This window comes from Schistocerca gregaria, chromosome 4 (genome assembly GCF_023897955.1).
Source record: "Schistocerca gregaria isolate iqSchGreg1 chromosome 4, iqSchGreg1.2, whole genome shotgun sequence".
Classification (NCBI taxonomy): domain Eukaryota; kingdom Metazoa; phylum Arthropoda; class Insecta; order Orthoptera; family Acrididae; genus Schistocerca; species Schistocerca gregaria.
Window position 1 is genome coordinate 653,989,191 of NC_064923.1, and position 27,128 is coordinate 654,016,318.

Genomic DNA, 27,128 nt, shown 5'->3' on the forward strand with positions numbered 1-27,128 from the left:
GATTTTGTGTTCTTGTGAATTTGCCATGCTTTTTTTTGTTGCTTCTGCAACAGTGTTCTGACATGTTTTGTGTACCATGGTGGATCAGTCCCATTTCTTATTAACTTATGTGGTATGAATCTATCTATTGCTGTCGATACTGTATCTTTGAATTTGAGCCATATATGGTCTACATTTACATAATTAGCTTGGAAGGAATGGGAACTCTCTCTTAGGAAGGCATCAAGCAAATTTTTACCTGCTGTTTTAAATAGATATATTTTGCATTTATTTTTAGTGGTTTTGGTTGATATGGTTTTAAGCCTCGCTACAATGACCTTGTGTTCACTAATCTCTGTATCCATCAAGACACTCTCTATTAGATCAGGATTATTTGTGGCTAAGAGGTCAAGTGTGTTTTCACAACCATTTACAATTTGTGTGGGCTCATGAACTAATTGTTCAAAGAAATTCTCAGAGAAAGCATTTAGTACTATTTTGGAAGATGTTTTCTGTCTTCCACCGGCTTTGAACATGTATTTTCACCAACAAATCGAGGGTAGATTGAAGCCTCCACCAATTATAACTGTATGAGTGGGGTACTTATTTGTAATGAGATTCAAGTTTTCTTTGAATCGTTTAGCTATTATATAATCTGTGTTGGGGGGATTGGTAGAAGGAGCCAATTATTATTTTGGTACGGCTGTTGAGTATAACCTCTACCCATAATAAGTCGCAAGAACTATCTATTGCAACTTCACTACAAGATAAACTAATACCAACAGACACAAACACACCACCACCTACTTTATTTAATCTGTCCTCTCTGAACACGGTTTGCACCTCTGTACAAATTTTGGCAGCATTTATCACCAGCTTTAGCCAGCTTTCTGTTCCTATAACAATTTCAGCTTCAGTGCTTTCTATCAGCACTTGAAGCTCTGATACTGCGACAATTTACAACAACAATACCGACTGTTGCTTGGTCTATTCTTGTCATTTCTTTGCCCTGTACCCTTTGAGACTGGAGCTCTCTTTGATCTTTCCCAAGACTGTCTAACCTAAAAAAACTGCCCACAGCAGTGGAGAGGAGCTTCGTGTAGCTGCAGGTGCAGGAAAATACATCAGACTTCAAATACAGTGAAAAAAAATCTAGAATAGAAGAGCGTATTGAGAAACTGCTGTTAGGTAGTAGCAATGAGCACAATGTATGCTGTCAGCTAAAGGAAATATTAGCAAATAAATAGCACATCTCTACTACAATCAAACCTAATGTAGGCCTTACTCAGGTGACAGATGATATAGAACAACACTTAAGTACTTTTCGGAGGAGGATGGTGATGCAATAATCTAGGTAAGAATAGTCTGGTATCCCAGCCTGACAAATCTGAATGCCAGTTGGTAGAAATGGACTCAGATAGCTGATAGGCGGTACCTCTGAAGAAATTTCATCGCAAAGATAGTACCACTTGTAATTCCTCATTTGAATCCTCCCGCCAATAACTCTCTCACTGTAGCTGTGATAAATACAGCATCATGGGTGGTGATCCATCAGGCTCATATTTGCTATTATTGTATATCATTGCCAACAGGCCTGAACTCTGAGTTATCTCAACCACATTATCACATCTTTTTGGTTTTTCCTGGTCACTCTTTGGAATATGTTTGCTTGTTGATCACTTGTCTGTCACTTGTCACAGTCATGAATATCTCATCCAGAACACAATTTGTTTGTTCTTTCCATCAACCTCTGGGTCTGCTTGGTCAACCCAGACTTCATTTTCCAGTTGATTTCTCCCACTCCATCCAAGATTCTGCCACCTTGCAGCTACAGCTGTGGTAACAAGGAAAACAGAAATTATCCAGCATGATGGAATCTACAATGATTCACCTTCTGAACCAACAACAGCAGCTGCTGCAGCAACAGCAACAGACGGAACTGTTACACAAGTTGGTCAGTTGCTGGTAGATATACATACAGCACAGGAAGGCCAATCACTCCAGGCCTCAGTGCACTTGGCACCAGGTACATTCATCATCCAGTACATCCAACTTTTAACGATGCAAAGTACAACAGGGACACATAGCTGGATAGTCCAAAACAACATTTCATATCATTTCAGGTCACGAATGACTCACAGTGGTAGTCATTGTTTTTGTCATGGGCATAACCAAACATAATTTTCCTACACAGCAAGTTAGCACTACTGTCTAATCAAGTGCTCTCCCATTTATGGACATAGACTAATGACTATTCCCAAATGTATCATGTGGCTGTCTCAAGGCTAGAGTTCCACCACTACCACAAATAGCCACAACAACTGTAGCATTCTTGGCTAACAGATCTGCAAGGGCCAAGCTACAAATCTGATTCCACCTGTACGAATCTAATATGCAAGGTTTCTTATGCTGATACCCTGACTCATGATATCACTGAAAGACCTCAAAATCTAGAGGTATTCACAGCTGCATTAAAAACTGACAACACCTTGCTAGAGGACATCTTACACTTTGCATACTTGTTCAGAATCACACAGACAGCTAACGAACTTCTCATGCAATATCACAAGTTGCAGCAGTCCAGACACTGCTGTGGGCTCGACCTACAAAAACTTATGGAGGGTGAACCTCAGACTACAACATCATTTTGATTCATCAAAGTCGTACATATACATGACATTTGAACCTCTGTTTGCACCCTGTCATTGAGTACTAAGACCACGAGTAGCCTGTCCAGATCACTGGATGGCACTGCACACACTGTGGAAAAGAGGGGCACCTCAAGTCAGTGAGCTGGAATCCAGCACCATCATACAATCCTGCAGCACACGCACTGCAAGGAACCATACACATGCTGCAATCTGTGCACCCACAGGTGATCCTCTTGCACAGAAATTTTTCCTAACTCTCAGGATTTCCAATCTGGATGTCCATTTTCAAGTGGACACCAGAACTAAAGTTCATTGAAAAATTGGGCAATGTATGCACAATTAGGCTCTCCTAAGTTGGTAGCTTACAGAGTAGTCCCAGCAGACTTCAGGATCAGATCTCTGTCACAGTGGAGTGCAAACAGAGCACACAGCCAAAACTCTTATCATTGCTTATCATCTTTCAACTACCAACATTTGTGGCTTAAACACATTCACATCATTTGTGTTTTCTATCTCCAGTGTGGTCCAAATATGTCAGATGCAGTCCCATTCCAGAAAGTGGACAACCCTTGTACTGTGTCCACATATATGGTATACTTAAACTGGACTTGGGGTGTGACTCAGACTTTTAAGTCTCACATCACCCTCCAGCCAGATGCAGTGCCTTCCATTCCATGCAATACCTCTTCCTTTCACCCTACTAGCAGTAATCAAATGAAAACTTGAACAGGAGGCTGGGTAACTGAACCTGTTGAATCCAGTACATGTTTCATGCCACTGCTCATTCAGAAATCCGACAGCTCATTCCAGTTATGTGCAGATTTGAAGGCCATGACTAATGCACAATTGCCAATAGAGTCTTACAACATTCCATGGTCAGAAGACCTTGATATCAAACTCCAAGGAAGAGATTGTATCTCAAAAGTTGACCTGGAATATGCATGTTTACAGCTTACTTAAGATGAAGACTCACAAAACATGGCTACAATTAATGTGCCTTTTTTATTTACAAATAAAATTGACATCATATCTACCACTGCAATCTTCCAAAGGTACTTGGAGCAGCTAGCACTGAATATTTCAGCTCACACAAATTATTTAGACACTCTGTTATATCAGCCTCTCAATACGGGCAAATGAAAAACCTCCATACACTCTTTGCCATATTGAAGGATTGTGGCACCAATAAGAGAAGTGGATGTATTTCTGACAGAAGTTGGGTACATCAGTCAACAGACAGGATGTGGCTTCAGCTTGACAACTGTTCTCTACAGGAAAATCTACCTTCATCATTGATAATACATGGATCAACGTCACATGGTTGCAGGCATGTCCAACAAGCATTTGCTCCTCTCCACTGTCTTCTGCACCAGAGCAATGGAATTTGCCACTGCCTCCAAAATTGCAGTGATGGTGACACATGAGGTGGTTGTGGAGATACCACCCTCATCAAGTGCAGTGTCAGCCATCACAAACACATTGCCATTACTGTCCCCACAGCTTGTGGTACCGCTGTTTGCATTCTTCAAAATGCTACCTCACCACCATACGCCCCTGCCACAGCCAGTGGATATGCTGTTTTTATACTGGTCACATATTTTGCAGCTTCTAGCCTGAGGGTCACGTCAGCTTACAGCAGACCGTGCAAGCCATTGTCATCCATTACCACACTGCTGCCACCAATCAGCCAACTATGGCCTGGGCTAAGCACTCACACTGTGTGCCTCCACCAGCTAAGTGGGTTTTGCAGACTAAGCTGGCGCCCTGTCCTATGCCGTTACACCCACAGTCCCCATGGCACCAGTAGTCACCATCGCTAAGATGCCTGCGACTACTGCCATCATCGTGCCTGTCGTCTAGGAATATGACGAATAACCTCATTAGGCCTCAAATACAGCATACACAACATGGACACACCAAAATGCAGTGCCTCCACATGTGCCAAAGCTGCTGCTTCAGCACTATGCAACTACTTGGTATGGTCCACCTACTTGACTGGTACTGTTCTCTAGGCAGCAGCTCGAGTGGTACCAGGAGTAGTTTTCTTTGTCCCTGCAGTTGTGACCCACACCGCATCCTCAGCGATTACCTATTCAGTGGCAACTGCGGGCTACTTGGGATCAGGAATCGGTGTGCTACAGTGACCATTGCACAGAACTCCACAAATTGACTCAGCCTGCAAGCCTGCAACCTGAAGGCTGCCCCTGTCACGTTGATAGCGATCTGGGCATTGCCGTTTACCTCATCTTAATACGACCATGACCCAACACATCACCCACATCTCTGCATCTCAGAAGGCCACCCACCACACAACCCGTATTCGGATCTGTAGCAGAGCCACCACAAGTCAACTCCTGATGCACTGTCCAGGGGCATTTATGTATGTACACAAACATTTCTGCAAGAGGTGGTGGGGTGTGTGTAGGTGGGGGGGAGGGGGGGGGGGGAAATCTGGGACCCCTAACTGCAAAATTTGAAAGAATGCCATAAAAATGCAATTAGACAGCTGACAGGCAATGAAGTGCTGCCAGCACCAAGATAGCACCACATGCAATTAATCACTTGAGCCAATAACTTTCACTGTGGCTGAGAAAAACATGGGCACATGGCCAGTGATCCAACAGGTTGGTGTTTGCTGTTGTGTATCAAAGCCATCATGCCTGAACTCCGATTCCTCTCTACAACATTACCACACCATCTTGTTTTCTCACTTGGCCACTATTCAGAATCTATTTGCTTGTTGTTAATTTGTCTGTCTCACATCATCAATGTCATCATCATGAACATCTCACCCAGGACACTTGTTATCTTTCTCTCCACCGACCCCTGGGTCTGCTAAAGCCTCCCCAACTTTTGTCTCAATTTTGTTCTTCCCATTCCATCTGGGTTCCACTGCCCCCACAGCTGTAAAGGAAGGTGTGTATGACATTGCCAGTGCCATGGAAAAGATATCTTTCGAGGTCTGTTGCACCAGTGAGTAGTTTATACAGTTGCTTTGGTACACAGTAATGGTGCTGTGAAGTGAATTAATGTTCAGCTGAAGATTACTCTGATGACGACTAGCATAATCCATATAGGGCAGATACCAACTCTGCCTTCAGTATGTGGGGTTTTACAGGGTGCAACCTGCTCTAAATATGTATTGGAAGATGTTGCTGGTTGAGGGTCTCTGCAATAACTGAAATTCATTATTGATTACAGAATAGGCAGACAGCAGTGCACAGCAGGTATTTCATTAGATCATAAGGGGGACTGCAAGGAAAGGTCAATGAACTAAACATAGATCTTAATTCTCATAGTCTGTCAACTCTGAAATGCAGAGATAATAAAACATCCTCTGCACAGATAAAGATAACTCTTCTCCCAGAACTCTGCAGAATGGAGGGGCTACTGCTTATGCCAAAGACAACACTTTGTTCACGATTGATGTTTCAAAATTTTGTTGTGAACAAGTGCTGTGCAGTAAAGCCAGAATTAACCAGTATACAGTTTTTAGCAACAGTGACTTATACACAGACCCTGGTTCTAACTTCATGATCTTCTGAGGAAACTTGGAACTATGTTGACTACCACTTAGAAATTCGCTAGCGTAAAACCATGTTAGGCCTTCACTACTGACTTTACAAAAGAGTGTAAGAAGAAATAAGTAGGAAATCTTTCTTCATATCATTTACTCTCAACTGTTTTCACACAGACACAGCAACTGATAGGGTTTTCATTGAAATCTCATTACCGGATATGTTCAGAGAGGATGCAGTTATCAATGAGTTATCAGGGCATGAAGCATCACTCACTAGGTTGGGTGGTATGAAGAAAGAAATTAGGAGTACACAGATACACAAGGAATTTAGCCAGTAATCATCACTAAATCTTGAAGGACTAGCATCAAGAAGAGGTGTACAATATATATTTCATTCTATGAAAGCTGCTTTCAGTTAATGTACGTGAAAAACAATTTTCAGTGATGACAGGTAGAGGTCTGTATCATAAGATGTAAGAATCTAATAAGAACGTAGGACCCTTATGAACATGTGCAGTACATTTAAGTACCACCTGCAGTAGCTTGTTGCCAAAAATACTCTACTATCTTAATAGATGTAGTCACATGCAACAGGGGTAAGGGCTTTGCATATAGGGAACATAAACATCAGAACAAAACTTTAAAAATAGTGGAAAATAGTGAGGATAGTATTAGGGAACAAATTGCAAATTTCTGTTATCAGTTTGTTGAAATGGGTGGGAAGAAAAGTTACTGACAGTAATACAAAAGGTAAAACTTTCAAATGATTTTGGCTATTCTACTTGCCAAATATCTGTGAAGAATTAACAGGAAATACAGCTACTGCAGATTAATAGCAAGTAAATTGAGGCAATACTTAAGTTCAGAAGAGTAAGATCATAAACCAAATACGATAATTATTTAACAGATTCCTTAATTAAATGTATAGCACATCTTTCCAGCCAGGTATTTTTCCATACATCTATATCTACACTAATAATAAAACTGTAAAACTGTTGTATCTGTCATCTGTTTGAACATGCTAATCTCCAAAACAAGTAAATGAATTTTTATCAGGTTTCCACAAGAAACTTTAGAGTAGCTTGGGGCTAAATATAGGCCTTAGTTCATCATAATTCCAATACGGAAAAAAAATCTAAAGTTCTATCTAAAGTTGTCTGCTCAGCTTTGTAGTTCAGATGTTTAAACATCACTGCATAGGCACCAAAGCACCAACAGATGGTGCTTTTAGTTTTGTACTACATCAAAGAACCAATAGAAGGCACTGTTACTTTTTTTTTTTTTTTTTAAACTAAGTGACAGACATATGTTGGAAAGTTTATGCCAGTGACAGAATTAAGCACCACAATCTGTACAAGTACTTACTTGGATAGGATAAAAATATTTACCAATTTTGCTTTGTGTATAATAAATTTACCATTTACCTTTAAATGTGTATAGTCCCCAGTGAGCTTATGCTACGTCATGATCATAAACAAAGAACAAGCGCAAACACTGTGTGTTGCAGGTGTGAACCTTTGTGTCAACTGCTATTTGCACAACCAGCTTTAAGTGGTCTCTCCTGTGTTAATGAAGAAAACAAGCTCTTCATTTGTGTCCCCAATCATACTACTTCAAATGTTGTATACAAATAAGCTTTACAAGTAAAAAATAAATTCCATGCATACAAAGTCTCAGGCACAGCTATAAATAAATGCCCAGGCAACACCAGGTTTCTCAGCTGGTATTTAAATATTCAATGGTGTGGACCCTAAACAAAAAAAAGAAAAAACATGATTTTTCTAACTAATAGGAGTGTACGATTGTTACCCCATTTTCACAAAGTAATAATACACATACATAAAAATGAATGTGTGTGTGTGTGTGTGTGTGTGTGTGTGTGTGTGTGTGTGTGTGTGTGTGTGTGTGCATACGTACACATGTGCATGTCCCATACATCCTCCTAAGTCGCTAGAGCAATTTCAACAATTTGGTACACATACTACTTATTATATGGGAAGCAGTGCTATGAGCGATGGAACGGCCTAGCTCCCATGGGATCAGAATTATGGGTGGAGAGAGTTGCTAATCCCTGATTCTAGGCCTCCCTGCATGACAGGTGAGTTGTGAGGATTGTAAGAGAATGCACTGTATGTTGAGGGACAGACATAATTAACTGAGCAGAGTGGGGGAAGAGAAGATTGATAGTGAGAGAAGGGTATAGGATGAAACAGATAAAGAAGGGAGGAGAAGATGGACAAATAATGGTGGGAGCAGCAAATACACAAAGAGAGGTGGTGGAGGAGATGGCTTAATAGAGGTAGGAGGATGAATTGGACAGAGAGAGAGAGAGAGGAGGTGGCAGAACAGGAGACAGACAGACAGTGAGGTGGTGGAACAGACAGAGAGGGGGAGGAGGAGATGGTCAGAGTGGCAAGGACAAGGAGATGGTCAGAGTGGTGAGGAGGAGGAGGAGGAGGAGGAGGAGGAGGAGGAGGAGGACAGACAGGGGAGGAGAGGAAGATACGGACAGACAGAGGCGAGAGGAGGAGATGGACAGAGAGAGGGTGAAGGAGGAGATTGACAGAAAGAGGGGGAGGAGGAGGAGATGGACGGAAAGAGGGGGAGGAGGAGGAGATGGATGGAAAGAGGGGGAGGAGGAGATGGACAGAACGAGGGGGAGGGGGAGGAGATGGACAGAAAGAGGGGGAGGAGGAGATGGACAGAAAGAGGGGGAGGAGGAGATGGACAGAAATAGGGGGAGGAGGAGATGGACAGAGTGTGAGGAAGGAGGATATGCACAGAAAGATAAGCAGGAGGAGATGGACAGAAAGTGAGGAAGGAGGAGTTGAACAGAGATGAGGGGGAGATGGATACAGAGAGGGGGAGGAGGAGATGGACATAGATGGGGGGGGGGGGGGGGGAGAACGAGATAGTCAGAGGAGGGAGGAGGTGGCGGTGATGGACAGAGAGAAGCAGGAGGAGGAGATATGTGCAAAACAAGCGACATAGAAACATATGAGTGAAGCCGCAGGTAAAAGGCTGGTACATATATAATTTAGGAGTAAATGTAATAACGTATTGGATGAAAGAGGAATTGAGTCATTGACAGGCACACAAACAAGACTGATTAACTTGCTAGCTTTCAGATGAGAATTTTTTTCAAGCTCAAAAAAAGATTTGTCTAAAAGCTAGTGAAGTTTTCAGTCTTGCATGTGTGCCTGTCAACGAATCGACATCTCTATTATCCGGTGAGTTGTTACCTTTACTCCTAAATTATTAGGGTTCTGTCAGAACTTAAGACAAATTGTTGCTCTTGGAGATCTTCTGTGATTTAACAAAAGCTTTTGACTGGCTATGTAGTGGAGTATTATTACATAATTTACGATGTTTTGGTTTCAGTAGTAGGGCATTAATACAGTTCAGGTCTTCAATGGACAGTACGGAGTAGAAAGATTGTACTATTAGTTTCTACATGTGCATTACAGTATCATATAACAGGAAGTGAACTAACATCTACCCAGGGTGCTGTTACATGGGGTGTTCACTTCACCTACATCCATTGAACTTTTATTCTTGACCTATGTTAACAACTTGTATTAAGATTTAGCAGATAATTCTCAAGTTTTTCTGTTTGCAGATGATAAGGACATAATATTACAAATACAAATCACACACTGAATGATATGGGAAACTCCTTTCTGGAGAGTTGTGCTCTTGGTCCATAAATAATAGACTGACAACTGCAAAATACCATAGTGCATACAGTTATTTACAAACAATTCTCTTCACACTGGCCTTCAAATTTCTTATAAAGGTGACACAATCAGAGGGGCAGAAGCCTCTATATTACTGAGAATCATGGTACACAGGAAGCTCTCTTGGTAGGTACATATTAATAGCTTCCCACAAAACCCAAATGTGGATACCTCTACAATTGCAATATCATTTGCTGTCAGTGTTAATGACACTATGAAATGTTCTATTGTGTCATACAGTATTTTTCTTTGGGCACCTCATGCCAAAGGAAAAGTATATTTTCGGACCAGAGTGAGCCGACTGGATTCTATGTTATATTGATTCATGTAGCTCATGTTAGCATTCATTCACATGTAGCGTTACACCCCATCCCAGTACAAAAGAGATCCTTCAAGTGCTTGGAGGAAGTGGAGTTATAAATTATCAGTCATAATCAGCCACTGCAGATAAGTTTTGTAAACTATACTGACAATTGCTTACAATTAGCACAAATCTATTCACACTGTTAATTACAGGATTTATTTTTAGATTCCACACCCCCTGAAAAATCAGGATATTGTATATATTAGTAGAAAAGAAAAGTAAGTACTTAAAGGAAGACCACTGCTCTTCCTTTTGCACTAACCAGGTGCTATTTTTATCTACCACTCCATCCTAAGTATTTATGTAAATTAATTGATTTAATAGATGGTAGCATTGTATGACTGGCACCTACAATTCGACTACCCTTTGGATTGCTGTGCAGCAGAAATGGCCTGCTTTCCTTGCTGCTCATTACACACACTCTGATAATCACAACGAAACAAACCAGTGTAAAAAAAAAACCATGGGATCATTTTACTACAAGTCTTCAATGCTTGCCACACATCCTGGGATCAAACATCTTGTCACAGGTGTCATTGCCAGCACTGGCACTGTCTCTCTGCCACCAGTCATGAATCTTTAGTACAGAGCTCTCCTCACAGAGCACAATCACACTTCCTCATAGCCACCTTGGCACTGTTTCTTAGCGAAGAGCTCCCATCACTGAGTGCACCAGGCTTGTCTAAATGATGTCTGCCTGCTTCTGCAGTCCAAGGAGCAACTTACTTGCCACACACAAACCACTGGCTCTCACTGAGTGCTATCTCTGCACCACATTGCGGGATTGCCAACAACTTCAAAGTAATGCTCCCAACCTTGGTGGGGCATCACTACAACCAGGCCAAGGCCTTTTACTACACTGTGATGGACAGTACACTCGCATCAAGTCATGCAACCAAGAAGTATTGTTCTCTTATTCATAGCAAATCCAGATAGCATTGTTCTGTTGTTCATAGACTGAACACTTCCATCGCTCTGGCTACTTGGGTTTTCCACATCTTGTAGTGTGTATCTGCACTAAACGGACACTTCAGAGAAAACTATTAGTTGTCTATATACTGGAAAAGGTGTAACCTGTTTAATGCAAACATTATTGTTAAATGGAATTTACATTCCTAAGCCCAAATATTCTGATAAATATAGGAATGGGTAGTAAGGTCCTTTTTTGTTTTATTTTTTAGATATCTGGCGATTTTCAATATCCTCCCTGATATTGGCAACCTATTAAAGATTTTTGCATTGATATATAAAAAATCCAGTCTGTGCCATATGCAGGAGTGTGTTGTTTACATGGGAATTATTTTTACTTCTAATACTGTGGATGGGTTTTTCACACTTAACTGTGAATTATCTATTATTAATCACAAATACTACAGAGGGTAAACATACTTGCATGTGCGTGTAATAATTCCACTGTCTCTGAAAAGGTTTCTGCAAGGTGTTTGATTATCAACTTTATACAATATTCTGACTGTCAACTTGTCAAGAATAAATACTTTTTAAATCTTAGCTGAATTGTCCTAAAGGTTATGCCAAAATATAAAAAGTATGCTAGTAATCACATCTGCAAGGCAACGGAATGAGAGCAATTTCCACTAAGTGCAAAGAAAGCAGAGCTATGTCTCCATTTAATGAACTAGAAATTTTTGACTGACTTCACAGTATATCTAATTGCTTGCGACATTTGTGGTTGACAACACCATCTTGTTTAAAAGGAACAGTAGTATTCATTTGTGAACACAAAATGGAGGTAAGGTCTCTTTGTTATGAGCCCAAGCTTTATTACCATTCAAAGAAGTGTACAACACTCTCAAACAAGTTTTCCTTTTCTGCTCTTTTAAACACGTTCTTGTTACCCATAATAAATCTTACAAGTAAGTAGATGTACAACAATGTCAGTGCCAGAATATTAAACTTACTGAACAGTGAATAATATTTAAATTCCAAAGGTATCTGTTTTCAGCTTTCACAAAGGTTATGAATATGTCCCTTCCATTAGAGATCCCCAACTATCCCGCAGCACTGTGTCTTCTGCTACATAAATCATTACAAGAAAAGCTGAACGCATAAGAGCAAACAGAATTGTATGTAATAAGATAGATTTACTGAATTTTATGCAATTGAGAGTCAGTCTACTGGCATACAGCAAAAGTGGCTTCTCACTAGAATACGATTTGCTATGTTTCTGGTACCCCTTTATCTGGCAATATAACATGCCTGCTCAGTAAATATACTTTAATAAGGCACAGTCTTGCATAATCCCACATGAGACAGATTATATTGCCCAGTGAATTGATGACCTATTGTTAAAATCAAAATGTTATTTTGTTAATACTTTGTATTCAGAGAAATAGGAAGCTATTTTTTTTTTTTTTTTACACATTGCCACTTTGAAAATTTTTAGACGAAACAGTGACTGATGCAATACTGGCCTGTATACCATGAATTATTTAAATTAGCCACAGAAAAGCCTAGCCAGAAAACTGAGTTACCCAAAAAACCTAGTACAAAAAACCTAGTACATTGCTAATTTATGGTGCAAAAATGTACCTTGGTGAAAATCAAATGCAATAAAATGCAATAAAAATCTGTGCAGTTGATACATTATATTTATCATCCAAGCTGTGTTCACTATTGACCTCCTACAACTGATGGTCCTTAGAAAGTTGCATAAATAATGTTCCCTTGAGATTTGCAAAAACAATGGTCTCTGGAGAATTGCATACATAAATAATGGTCTCTGGAGAGTTGCATACTTAAATCTACTGCAAGTCATTACTGACTAAATTTATTACATATCTGCATACTACCCATTTCTTTCTTAGCACTTTGAAACATTACAATAAATGCATCATAGACAGATAACCTATTAGCAATAATTCTATTTGATATAAGGTGTACAATTTTGCTTCTGCCATTTTTTCCCCAAACACGTGAGGCATCAATGAAGCAAATTGGTTACACATGTAACATTCAAAGTATTTTCCATCGATGGCCACTACTTACACCCATCTTTCGGGCAGTGTATGAATCCCGTGTCGAAAAAATTGTTCATCTTTTGAAGTGATCCACGAATCGATCCAATTCGTGACCACTTCATGAGATCGGAAGTGTTGGTCAGCCAGACAATGTACCATTGATCTAAATAGGTGATAGTCAGAGTGAGTAATGTCTGGAAAATACAGCAGATGGGGTAGGACTTCTCATTTTAATGCTTTAAAATATGGTTTGACCTCTTTTGAAACATGGGGTCAAGTGTTGTTGTGCTGCAAAATCACTTTATCGTGCCTCTTGCTGTAGCCTATTGCAGCCATTTGTCTTTTAATACCCTGATTTAACACATTAATTGCATTTGATAACGAGCACCTGTGATTGTTTCACTTGGTTTTAACACCTCATAATACACGACGCTGAGCTGGTCCCACCAAATACAGAGCATGATCTTGGAGCCGTGAATATTCGGTTTGGCCATTGACGTGGAAGCATGGCCAGGATATCTCCATGATTTTTTGCATTTAGGTTTATCGTAATGAACCTATTTTTCATCCATGATCACAATGTGATGCAGAAATTCCATCTGTTTTTGCCTCTGAAGTAACTGTTCACAAACACATAAATGCCATTCAACGTCTCTTGGTTTGAGCTCACATGAGATCCAAGTTCCTTTCATGCCTGTAGCCTTGAGACATTTTGAAATGTCTTGCTGTGTCACTCCCACTAATTGTACCAATTCTTCTTGAGTTTGATGTCAGTCTTCACTCAGCAATGTCTCCAATTCTGCATCTTCGAAAATATTCTCTCTTGCACCACTGTGCCTGTCTATGACATTAAAATCACCGTTCTTAAAACATTGAAACCACTCACTACACGTTCTTTCACTAATAGCATCCTTACCATATGCACTTGATAGAATTCGATGAGAGTCAGCTGCTGTTTTCTTCATATTGAAACAAAACAGTAACACCTCCCACAAATGATAAGAATAAGGCTCGTAAACTGACATTTTCAATCAAGAATAACTTTATGATGGAGACACAATTGACTAATGTTTGAATGAGGTTATGTTGAGCAAGATCTAAGCTAACTGCCTGACGTCTGCAATCTGTTTGTTTTGACCGCTACTTACTGTTGTCACCACCTATCGGCAAATGGCGGAAGTAAAGTTGTACACCTTGTAGATTACAGAACTGTACTGAATTATGCTCACACACTTATATGTTCTGCAGTTTCAATAATTTCAGTCATAATAAAACAATAGAGCTTACAATCTTAAGGGCAATTTTAATATGGCAATATGAAATCTTGGACCATAGTTTCCTTGAATGAGATAATGTTTTCAATTTTCCATCACCTTGATTCTTTCATAACAACTTTAATGTCTGCTATCAAACTGCTTGCCATGTTATTACCTTAGTGGACTGATTTTTCGGAAGATTAGATCAGACAGCAGCAAAATTCCCAGGAACAATGCTAGTTCAGCACGAAATATGATGATTGCAGCAGCAGAAAAGGAGATGAAATTCACATGGTTCTGCCTGATCCAGCTATGCAGGGCAAGTAAAACTGTAAGAATTTCATTGTAAAAATTATGAATAAGAATTCTCTCTTCCATCAGTCAAAATTAATTATGCAACTACTTATAATTATTTATAATTTGTACTAGTCTGTAAGGCTGAATGTATGGGACATCATGTGAGTATTACCAAATGAGACTACGTCAGGGGTTACAAAAGAAAAGAATCAACAATGGGATATCCAAGGATGGAATAATGATAATTTATCAAAAGAATAAACCGCTACTCACCATATAGAAGAGACGTTGAGTCGCAGACAGGCACAAGAAAATGACTACTATATATTTAAGCTCTCAGACAAAAAGGTCCTCCTCCCAAAGTAGGAAACATACACACTTTTGCCCAAGCACAACTCTCCCACACACACTGGCCAAAGGCAGTGGTCATGTGTGTGAGTTGTACTTGGGCGAATGTGTGTATGTTTTCTACTTTCGAAGAAGGACTTGTTTTGTCCAAATGTTTAAATATATTGCAGTCTTTCTGTTGTGCTAATCTGTGACTCAACATCTCTTCTGTACGATAAGTAGCAATATATCCTTTTCATAATAACAACTTACAAAAGATTTTTATAATAACAATACTGTCAAATTGAACCTAAAGATTCACAGCAATGCCTCACTTTTGGTTGCCTCATCCATTATGAAATTTTTGTATATTTCATGTTTTAACTGCAGTAGCAACATACTCAGCATAAATAGGGAGGCTGAAAATGCCACAAAATATTAAAATATTCAAAGTTGGTACCTCTCATGATTTCACTGTTCATTATTAGTAATATGACTAGAATTGTAGCTTCCCTGAGCTCAATATTTTAGTAAATGGCTACATAGTGAAAAATCATTGGCCATAGTTTTTCCAAATGGCTACATAATGAAGAAAGCATTGGCCACAGTTTTTCCAAAAGTATTTAATACACTGCTCAACAAGTTTACGAGAGATATTTTATGATATATAGATCAGAGTGCAAGATTATTAACAATTAATAGTTACTAAATGGAACACTAATAGCAGAAATGCAAATAAAGCAGACAATGCCTCTGAGAAAAAATGGAGGGCTAATACTGAACAAACTCTCAAAAATATTATGAACACAAGATTAATGGCACATTCCAAAGTGCCATGCACAGCATAGTTACTTTTGAAGGAAAAAGTGTAGTACTGGGAACTAGTGATGTTTACAAGTAATGGAAGAAATTGTTGTAAATTATAGGATCGCACAGATACTCCATCTAGACATGTGCAAATGAGAGTAAATGTAAGCTCCATACGCAACACAGCTAAGAAGCTGCAAATTATGTTGATTGAAAGTTACAAAATGTGTATTTTATTTGCAAGAGGATTCTTGAATAAGTTTCTGATACTCTTAAGTATTCATTCATGCTGGTAATCATGCATTATAAAGTTCAGAAAAGATGTGACCATTTACTATGACTTCAAACATTAATTAATTTTGGTTTTTCAGAGTTTATTTTTTTATAACACTGTCTATCAGTCTTCCTCAATGACTGCCCCCCCCCCCCCCCTCCCAAGCTGACTAATCTTTACACCTATAGGAATTGCAGTGATTTCACCTTTCAAAGTGTCAGACAGAAAATGGAGGTAATGGCTGAAGCAATCAAACTACTATTGTAGGTTCTTGAACTATATAAGATACTGATAGATTTTAAGTGTGTAAACAGTTCCTATTTTGACATGCTAAGCTTCCTGATACAACTTTTCATAATATATTACAGAAAACATGGCTGGGCTACATTTATAAATCCACATGAAGGATACAACTACTCGAAACATTGACCAAGTGTGAGTAGGACTCATACTCTGAAGTTTCTGTACAAACGTAATTATAAGTACAGACAGTTCATCAGTCCTGGGAATTGAGAATCTCGATAATTTTTGCCATTTATCAACATTGGTAAATGCAACAATCAGTCTCAGAATTGGAAAACTTTTGAGAATATTTTAATTTTAAGCTTGAAGCTGGATAAAAAATAACAAAAGTAATATTTAACTGTAGGAAAAAACTACAGATTCACAATTTTCATATTTTTCCTTTACGTGTATTGAAAAATCTTGCTTCTTGCAAAATTTCATGATTCTAGGCCAACAGGAAGTACCCTATACGTTTTGATGAGTGAGTTTGCAAGCATCCCAATAAGAAAAATGAATGGCTGTATCTTTTGACTGCATTGACTTAAAACCAAATGTTTATTACACTATTAAGGGGCCAAAGAACATAGCATGTCACATAAATTTCAATTTGATGTGTCGACCATTCTGGAGAAAAAGGGTTCTTTTTGTGTGTGATAATTGCAAATTAACAATTTTTGGATTTTTTCCCTTTGCTTCTGTGGTGAAACTTTGCTTCTTGCCAAATTTTATGATTTGGGAAGTATCCCACAGGTATTGATGAGTGAAATTGGAAGTTCCAAAATATGTTATATAGAAGGCCGTACCTTTGATATAGAAGCTTACATTTATTACACTGCCATGGGAGTCTATATCTTAGTATGTGACAAAAATTTCAACTTGATATGTCCACCCGTTCCTGAGAAAAATGAGTCTTAACATACAGATGCAGACACACTGATAACAAATGACAATCTTTTTCATATGATTTAATTACAAACTCACAATTTTCGGAATGTTTCCTTTAGTTTTTCTACAAATCTTGCTTGTTGCCAAATTTCATGACTCCTAAGTCAACAGGAAGTATCCTGTCAGTTTTACTAAGTAAGTTTGCGAGTATAAAAAAATGTGATATAAATGACCATATCTTTTGATTCTTTACACTGCTCCCCCCAGGGTCTATAGCCCTTAGCATGCGACATACAGTTCAACTTGATACATCTACCCGTTCCAGAGGAAAAGGGTATTTAACAGTCAGTCAGACAGACAGAGAGACAGCCAGACACATGGACAATGAAGTGATCCTTGTCCTATAAGGGTTACATTTTTACCAACTGAGGTGTGGAACCCTAAAAAATGAAGTGAAATAATTATTCATTCAGCTGAAGACAGAATGAGTATGTGTGACAAAAGGATATGAGAGCTCCTGCATCAAGAACAGCACTTCACCTGGAATAAAGTGAAACTAGTGTGTTGAGAATTCAAGGGCAGTGATAATACTAGTAGTTTAGCCCTATCTTTCGCAAATATTCTAATTACAGCATAATAACATGCCCTGATTTTTGTGGACCTCCACTGACTCAAAGAGAGAACACACACCGACTAAAATTTTTAATGTTGTTCTGGATTTGTTAAAAATGATTTTGAAGTAATAGGCTTAACATCAGAAGATGCACCAATGTTAGCACTGAATAGGGGATCATGGAGGAATTTTATAAGGGGGGACTACACTCCATACTGAATGCTGAAAGGCATAATCAGTCTTAAATGATGATGATTATGATGATGTTGTTGTTGTCTTCAGTCCTGAGACTGGTTTGATGCAGCTCTCCATGCTACTCTATCCTGTGCAAGCTGCTTCATCTCCCAGTACCTACTGCAACCTACATCCTTCTGAATCTGCTTAGTGTACTCATCTCTCGGTCTCCCTCTACGATTTTTACCCTCCACGCTGCCCTCCAATGCTAAATTTGTGATCCCTTGATGCCTCAAAACATGTCCTACCAACCGATCCCTTCTTCTAGTCAAGTTGTGCCACAAACTTCTCTTCTCCCCAATCCTATTCAGTACCTCCTCATTAGTTACGTGATCTATCCACCTTATCTTCAGTATTCTTCTGTAGCACCACATTTCGAAAGCTTCTATTCTCTTCTTGTCCAAACTAGTTATCGTCCATGTTTCACTTCCATACATGGCTACACTCCAAACAAATACTTTCAGAAACGACTTCCTGATACATAAATCTATATTCGATGTTAACAAATTTCTCTTCTTCAGAAACGCTTTCCTTGCCATTGCCAGTCTACATTTTATATCCTCTCTACTTCGACCATCATCAGTTATTTTACTTCCTAAATAGCAAAACTCCTTTACTACTTTAAGTGTCTCATTTCCTAATCTAATTCCCTCAGCATCACCCGATTTAATTTGACTACATTCCATTATCCTCATTTTGCTTTTGTTAATGTTCATCTTATATCCTCCTTTCAAGACACTGTCCATTCCGTTCAACTGCTCTTCCAAGTCCTTTGCCGTCTCTGACAGAATTACAATGTCATCGGCGAACCTCAAAGTTTTTACTTCGTCTCCATGAATTTTAATACCTACTCCAAATTTTTCTTTTGTTTCCTTTACTGCTTGCTCAATATACAGATTGAATAGAGGCTACAACCCTGTCTCACTCCTTTCCCAACCACTGCTTCCCTTTCATGCCCCTCGACTCTTATTACTGCCATCTGGTTTCTGTACAAATTATAAATAGCCTTTCGCTCCCTGTATTTTACCCCTGCCACCTTTAGAATTTGAAAAAGAGTATTCCAGTCAACATTGTCAAAAGCTTTCTCTAAGTCTACAAATGCTAGAAACGTAGGTTTGCCTATTCTTAATCTTTCTTCTAAGATAAGTCGTAAGGTCAGTATTGCCTCACGTGTTCCAACATTTCGACGGAATCCAAACTGATCCTCCCCGAGGTCTGCATCTACCAGTTTTTCCATTCGTCTGTAAAGAATTCGCGTTAGTATTTTGCAGCCGTGGCTTATTAAACTGATAGTTCGGTAATTTTCACATCTGTCAGCACCTGCTTTCTTTGGGATTGGAATTATTATATTCTTCTTGAAGTCTGAGGGTATTTCGCCTGTCTCATACATCTTGCTCACCAGCTGGTAGAGTTTTGTCATGACTGGCTCTCCCAAGGCCGTCAGTAGTTCTAATGGAATGTTGTCTACTCCGGGGGCCTTGTTTCGACTCAGGTCTTTCAGTGCTCTGTCAAACTCTTCACGCAGTATCGTATCTCCCATTTCGTCTTCATCTACATCCTCTTCTATTTCCATAATATTGTCCTCAAGTACATCGCCCTTGTATAAGCCTTCTATATACTCCTTCCACCTTTCTGCCTTCCCTTCTTTGCTTAGAACTGGGCTGCCATCTGAGCTCTTGATATTCATACACGTGGTTCTCTTCTCTCCAAAGGTCTCTCTAATTTTCCTGTAGGCAGTATCTATCTTACCCCTAGTGAGATAAGCTTCTACATCCTTACATTTGTCCTCTAGCCATCCCTGTTTAGCCATTTTGCACTTCCTGTCGATCTCATTTTTGAGACGTTTGTATTCCTTTTTGCCTGCTTCATTTACTGCATTTTTATATTTTCTCCTTTCATCAATTAAATTCAATATTTCTTCTGTTACCCAAGGATTTCTAGCAGCCCTCGTCTTTGTACCTACTTTATCCTCTGCTGCCTTCACTACTACATCCCTCAGAGCTACCCATTCTTCTTCTACTGTATTTCTTTCCCCTATTCCTGTCAATTGTTCCCTTATACTCTCTCTGAAACTCTGTACAACCTCTGGTTCTTTCAGTTTATCCAGGTCCCATCTCCTTAATTTCTCACGTTTTTGCAGTTTCTTCAGTTTTGATCTACAGGTCATAACCAATAGATTGTGGTCAGAGTCCACATCTGCCCCTGGAAATGTCTTACAACTTAAAACCTGGTTCCTAAATCTCTGTCTTACCATTATATAATCTATCTGATACCTTTTAGTATCTCCAGGGTTCTTCCACGTATACAACCTTCTTTCATGATTCTTAAACCAAGTGTTAGCTATGATCAAGTTGTGCTCTGTGCAAAATTCTACAAGGCGGCTTCCTCTTTCATTTCTTAGCCCCAATCCATATTCACCTACTATGTTTCCTTCTCTCCGTTTTCCTACACTCGAATTCCAGTCACCCATTACTATTAAATTTTCGTCTCCCTTCACTATCTGAATAATTTCTTTTATTTCATCGTACATTTCTTCAATTTCTTCATCATCTGCAGAGCTAGTTGGCATATAAACTTGTACTACTGTAGTAGGTGTGGGCTTCGTATCTATCTTGGCCACAATAATGCGTTCACTATGCTGTTTGTAGTAGCTTACCCGCATTCCTATTTTCCTATTCATTATTAAACCTACTCCTGCATTACCCCTATTTGATTTTGTGTTGATAACCCTGTAGTCACCTGACCAGAAGTCTTGTTCCTCCTGCCACCGAACCTCACTAATTCCCACTATATCTAACTTTAACCTATCCATTTCCCTTTTTAAATTTTCTAACCTACCTGCCCGATTAAGGGATCTGACATTCCACGCTCCGATCCGTAGAATGCCAGTTTTCTTTCTCCTGATAACGACATCCTCCTGAGTAGTCCCCGCCCGGAGATCCGAATGGGGGACTATTTTACCTCCGGAATATTTTACCCAAGAGGATGCCATCATCATTTAATCATACAGTAAAGCTGCATGTCCTCGGGAAAAATTACGGCTGTAGTTTCCCCTTGCTTTCAGCCGTTCGCAGTACCAGCACAGCAAGGCCGTTTTGGTTAACGTTGCAAGGCCAGATCAGTCAATCATCCAGACTGTTGCCCCTGCAACTACTGAAAAGGCTGCTGCCCCTCTTCAGGAACCACACGTTTGTCTGGCCTCTCAACAGATACCCCTCCGTTGTGGTTGCACCTACGGTACGGCCATCTGTATCGCTGAGGCACGCAAGCCTCCCCACCAACGGCAAGGTCCATGGTTCATGGGGGGGGGGGGGGGGGGATTATGATGATGAGAGGAGAAATAAATATTATGATTATAATTACATACTGTGGGTGAAAGGCTGTGCGTGCATGTAGTCTGCATGTGCTTATAATCAGGCACAGATTTAGGTGAGGTCAGAAAGTTGTTCATAGTAACCCAACCAGTGTAATCAAGGGAGAGTCTCCTGACTGGGCACAAATCATATATGGGGTTCCCTAGGCTCAATTTCAGGTCCACCATTGTAACTCATTTATGTAAATGATCTTCCATCTAATATACAACAAGCAGAATCATACACACTTAAAACCAAAGCCTTCTTCAGAAATGAATGGAAAATACACACACCTATGCACATGTAGGCACACTTCATACATGTATAACCACTACCTCCGGCCATTTTCGTAAGACTGCCAGTCCCGCTAAAGCAGCCAGAGATAGCGGTCACATGTGCCTGAAATGTTCCTGCTTGTGTGAATGCGTGTATGTTTACCCTTCTTTTCTGAAGAAGGTTTTGGCTGAAGTTAAGTGTATAACAGTCTTATCAATTTCAAACAATGGAGAATCCAGGATGGAATAATGGCAATATTACAACAGCCTGGCCTCAGCAGCTAGACACAGCAATCATTGATTTGAGAAAGTTGCATTTATGTGAATGAATATGTATGATCTGCATGCGCGTGCAGGTGTGTGTGTGTGTGTGTGTGTGTGTGTGTGTGTGTGTGTTGTCTAATTCAGAAGAAGGCCATCTAGCTGAAAGCTTACTTGTTTAGCAGTCTTTTTGTTGTGCCTGTCTGCGACTCAACATTTCCACTACACCGTGTGTCCTTTCAGTGTGCCTGTCTGCAACTCAATGTGTCATCTTTACAATGAGAAGCACTCTATAATTTTTATAATTGTTGGAACAACAAGTAAAATTAGTTCTTTTTGCAGATGACAGTAGTGTTTTAAGTAATCCAAGCATACAAACAGCAACTGAAGAAACGGTTAACAATGTTCTTAGAAGTGTTATTGACTGGTTTTCTGAGAAAGGTCTCATTCTCAATTTCAAAAAGACAACATATTTAGTTCTGCACATCTAGAGGTACTACATAATGATAAGTGTAACAAATGGTGATACATGATAAATAGAGTGTCCATATTGACAAGAATTTACACTAGGAAATCATGTTTTGGAACTCCTAAACCAACTTAGTTCAGCCACATTTGCACTTGTAACTGTTGCAAACCTTGGGGAGAGACAAATCAGTAAGTAGACATGTTCTGTGTATTTTCATTCAACAATATCATATGCAATAATGTTCTGGGGTATCTCACCTTTAAGAAATGGAAACTCCAGGTTGGAATATCAACAATATTTGGAAAGAAACAGAAACTTCGCGTTGGAACATCAATGATATTTGGAAAAAGATAGATTGTTACCAACTGTACAGTTGACTCGAAGAGTTGCAGACAGGCACAACGAAAAGACTGTTACACATCACAGCTTTCATCCAAAGCCTTCTTCAGCAAAGAAAACACAGTCGCATTCACACAAGTATGCACACCTCATGCACACATGTCTACTATCACTGGCAGCTCCAAGCAGAATGTGACTGTAATGTGAATAGGAATTTGAGTGGGATGGAGAAGGTGGAGGGATAGCAGGAAATGGGTGGGGAAGAGAAGAGTGCTGTCTGGCATGGTGTACAGGGAGGTGAGACTGCCAGATGCAGCATCGGGAGAAAAATGAGAAATAGAAAAGGACATGAGCAGGAAAGGGGAAAGGATGGATGGGTACAATGGCAGAGGACACACACAAAGGGGAAGAGGGAATGGGAAAAGTGAGGAGGTGAAAGGACAAGGGGTTAGAAACTGATGTGCGGAGGATGTGGGGATAGTAGGTTACTTTAGATACAGGCCAAGATAATCTTGGGAGCAGAAAATGTGTTATAAGGATAACACCCAATTGTGCTGTTCAGAGAAGCTGGAGGTGGACAGGAGGATCCATTTGGCTTGGGTTCTGAAGCAGTCTCTGAAGTCAGGTGTGTTATATTCAATTGCATGTTGTGCCACAGGGGCAGTATACTCTGCTCTTGGTCACAGTTTGGTGGTGGCCATCCACCATGATGGAGAGCTATTGATAGTCACACCAATATAAAACACTGTGCATTGGTTGCAGCAGAGCTGGTATACAACCAGGCTTTACAGGTGGTCTGGCCTCTGATGGAGTAAGATAAGCCTGTGACAGGACTGGAATTGGAAGTGCAGAGCGGGTGGATTAGGGCAAATCTTGCACCTGGATCTTCCACAGGGATATGACCCCTATGGAAAGGTGTTGGGACTGGAGTGGCATACGAATGCCTGCCTGTCCACTATCCTCCAGACCTAGTTCATAAACAGATTTCCCATGTCATTTGTCAACACATCCCAATCCTCCATCCACTCCCAAAAGACATTTACAAACGAGTGCCCCCCTTCATCACCAAATACTGCCCCGAACTTGAACAACTGAACCACATCCTTATAAGAGCTTTGATTATCTATCATCACCCCCTGAAATGAGGGACATTCAACTTAATATTCTACCCATTCCTCCTAAAGTGAGGTTCCATCACCCACACAACCTCCGCAACATCCTAGTCCAACCCTATGCTACTCCCTGTCCTAACCACTATCCACAGGAATCATATGTATCCCTGTGGAAGTCCCAGGTGCAAGACCTGCCCATTTCTATTCCAGTCCTGTCACAGGATTACCATACACCATCACAGGCCGGCCCACCTGCAAAGGTAGCCATGTTGTCTACCAACTCTGCTGCAACCATTGCACAACTTTTTATATTGATATGACTACCAACCCACTATCCACCTTGAGGTATGGCCACTGCCAAACTGTGGTAAAGAGTGAAGCAGAACACCCAGTGGAACAACTTGCAGCTGAACATAACATGCTTCATTTCTATGGCACTCCACAACCCAAGTCATATGGATCCTTCCCTCCACCACCAGCTTTTCAGAACTGAGCAGATGGGAGTTACCCTTACGAAACATTCTCCACTCCCAAAATTATCCTGGCCTCAACCCGTAGTAACCTACTGTCCCCGCATCTCCACTCAAAAGTTTCCACTCCCTCATCCTTTCACCTCCTGCTTTTTCACATTCCCTCGCCCTCTTTGTATGCCGCCCTCTGCCAAGAGTGCACTAGAAGACAAAAAAATTGTAGGAAAGGCAGTAAACATCAGGGCTTAATTTCAGTCAGAATGCGTACAATATATCCAAGATAAGTTGAGTATCATTCAAAAATTTTGATTGCTACATATCGCCTTTTGCTTACGACTGCCAACAACCTCAACCTCAGCGATGTAGCAAGGCCATGTGTGTCAATGAGAAACAAATAACGTAAGACAGGTTTGAATGTGAACGTCTGTATAATGCGCTTTCACAAAATCATTTTATTCCTTGTCGTAATTTATGTCATAGCTACTACCAAATGTGTGTATGGGGCACACTTGACTAAAAGTTGGCAACCTTTTGAGCCAATACGTCCCTTTGTCCACGGCACTCTTGACCTTTCAATCTTTATCTGCCTGCACCCTTATTAGAACATGGTTGATGCTATACAGTAGAGGGGAGCTCCCACACGGGGCAAATTTGAACTCCAGAACACAGGTTTATATGTTTGACCCGTAAGTCTGTCTGTCTGTCTGTCTGTCTGTCCCAACATAGTTCTCAAACAAAAGAGCGAATTTTAATGCCATTTTCTTATTTCAAAGCTGGTTTAATCAGGACAGTTCTTAGTTATATTTCTGAAAGTCTGTTCAGCCGTTTAAATTTCATCAGCTGTATGAAGTAAAAATGTTTTGCACTAGCGTGCTCTCTTGAAATACATTACATAGTCCATAAGAACTACATCATGTTATGTAGTACCACATTGTAGAGCTCAAAAAGATGTACCTGAATAAAAGATTATGCTTGAACAATAATGATGATTTTTGTCTTCTGAAGTCACCTGTATCAGCACCTGCAAAGCTGAGAAAGTGTCATTGTGACTAAACTGTGAAAGACAAACACATGCTCTCGCTGACTTTTTGTGGTTCTTTTTGATGTCTACAATTCATTACTAAATCCAATGATTTTGCTCTAATAGTTTAAGCAGCATACTGCAAGAGAGCGTGACAGCAGCCCACTTTCTTGCGACTTGACTTACAATTATAGCTACAGCTTATTTCTTGTGCGACCTGAAGTAGCTTAATGTATACTAATAGATAGTAAATGAATATATCTGTGAGTTAAAGAAAGAAACATGTAAATTGCATAAGTGGTTCTCGAGTTGCCAATCTGTATGTCTGTCTGTATTCACAGTCTTTGTAGTCCACAATTCAGACAGGCTGTGTCTATGGCTTTTTCAATTTGAATCAATTTACCTTGTTAGCAATCGCTGCCTCACAGAGGAGACAACATACAATCCAACAGGCACTTTTGGAATTCACATTCAACAATTTTACTCACTCATTCTATGTACGTCAGTCGCTTGCATTTCAGTAGTTGTTCACACGTTCATAGAGCAGCTACAAAGCAACTGTTCGAATGTTGTGGCTGGCAGCTTTTGAAGTTGTAAACCTCATCACTGATAAAGCAGATGTCACCAGCATCTCATTAAAAAGTGGTCCAGAAATTGATGGTGAAAATATATCAGCTGCTTCTGAAGCATTTACAAGTCTACATAATGCCTTGTGATGGTTTGAAGCTCAAGATGAAGGTGATCTGATATCTGTTCCAAAAAAAAGTGTGTCTCAGCTGCTCCCCACACAGACAGCTGTTAACACAAACCCCAACACCACCATCCCCCTCCCCCCCCCCCCCCCCCCCCATTCCAACTCCCAGGGTCCACTCTATATCTCACGTTGTAAAGTGGCTGCATCAACAGTGCGAGAGCTCAGTGTTTGCAAAACCAGATATTAAGATCATGTAAACTGATGTCAGAAACAGATACAACTAGAGATTATCTCCACTGAATTTAGTGACTGTGTTATTTCCTCTGTGTACAAACCTCCAGGTAACAAATCAATTTCAACACATCTGAGAACTTTCAAAAAAGGAAAAATTAAGTCCATAACTCTAGATTTCAACAGTCATAGTACTGTACGGGGTTACAGCTGATGATGTTGAAAATTGTGAAAATGTTATCCAATGGGCAGACTCTTATAAGCTAAGATTAATTCATTGCAACAAACAACCCACATCATTCAGTAGTAACAGCTGAAGGAGTGGCTATATTCCTGTTCTTTTGTCTGTTGGTGATAACATTGCTGAACAATGTGCGAAGTCTGTATGGGCACCATCCTAAACACCCAACATGACCATTAATATGCAAAGTTATGTCGGCAATAAGACCATTGAAGATTTAACTTCAGAAAGGCTAATTGGCAGAAATTCAGTCATATTGGATCAGAAGATAACTGAACTAGTCCATACACTTGAGCCCTACAAACAATTTTCTGAAATAGTACAGAAGCACTCACAGATGACTATTTCTCAGAGTTGCAGAACCAATTACATACTGACAAACCTCTGAGTACAGGGCAACAACTAAAGAAGTACCTTCAACTTTTCAAGGGAAATCCATGGAATAAGGACACAAA

The 27,128-nt window shown here is 40.0% G+C and overlaps 1 protein-coding gene across 2 annotated transcripts in view; it reads right to left on the bottom strand.

Annotated features, from left to right (window-relative positions):
- LOC126267396 (probable Dol-P-Man:Man(7)GlcNAc(2)-PP-Dol alpha-1,6-mannosyltransferase) overlaps nt 1–27,128 on the bottom strand; it is a 134,227-nt gene that overhangs the window by 74,758 nt on the left and 32,341 nt on the right. For both annotated transcript variants that reach the window (XM_049972597.1, XM_049972596.1), the window contains exon 5: nt 14,661–14,814. In XM_049972597.1, coding sequence (XP_049828554.1) covers nt 14,661–14,814 — 154 coding nt within the window. The remainder of the gene's footprint in view (nt 1–14,660; nt 14,815–27,128) is intronic.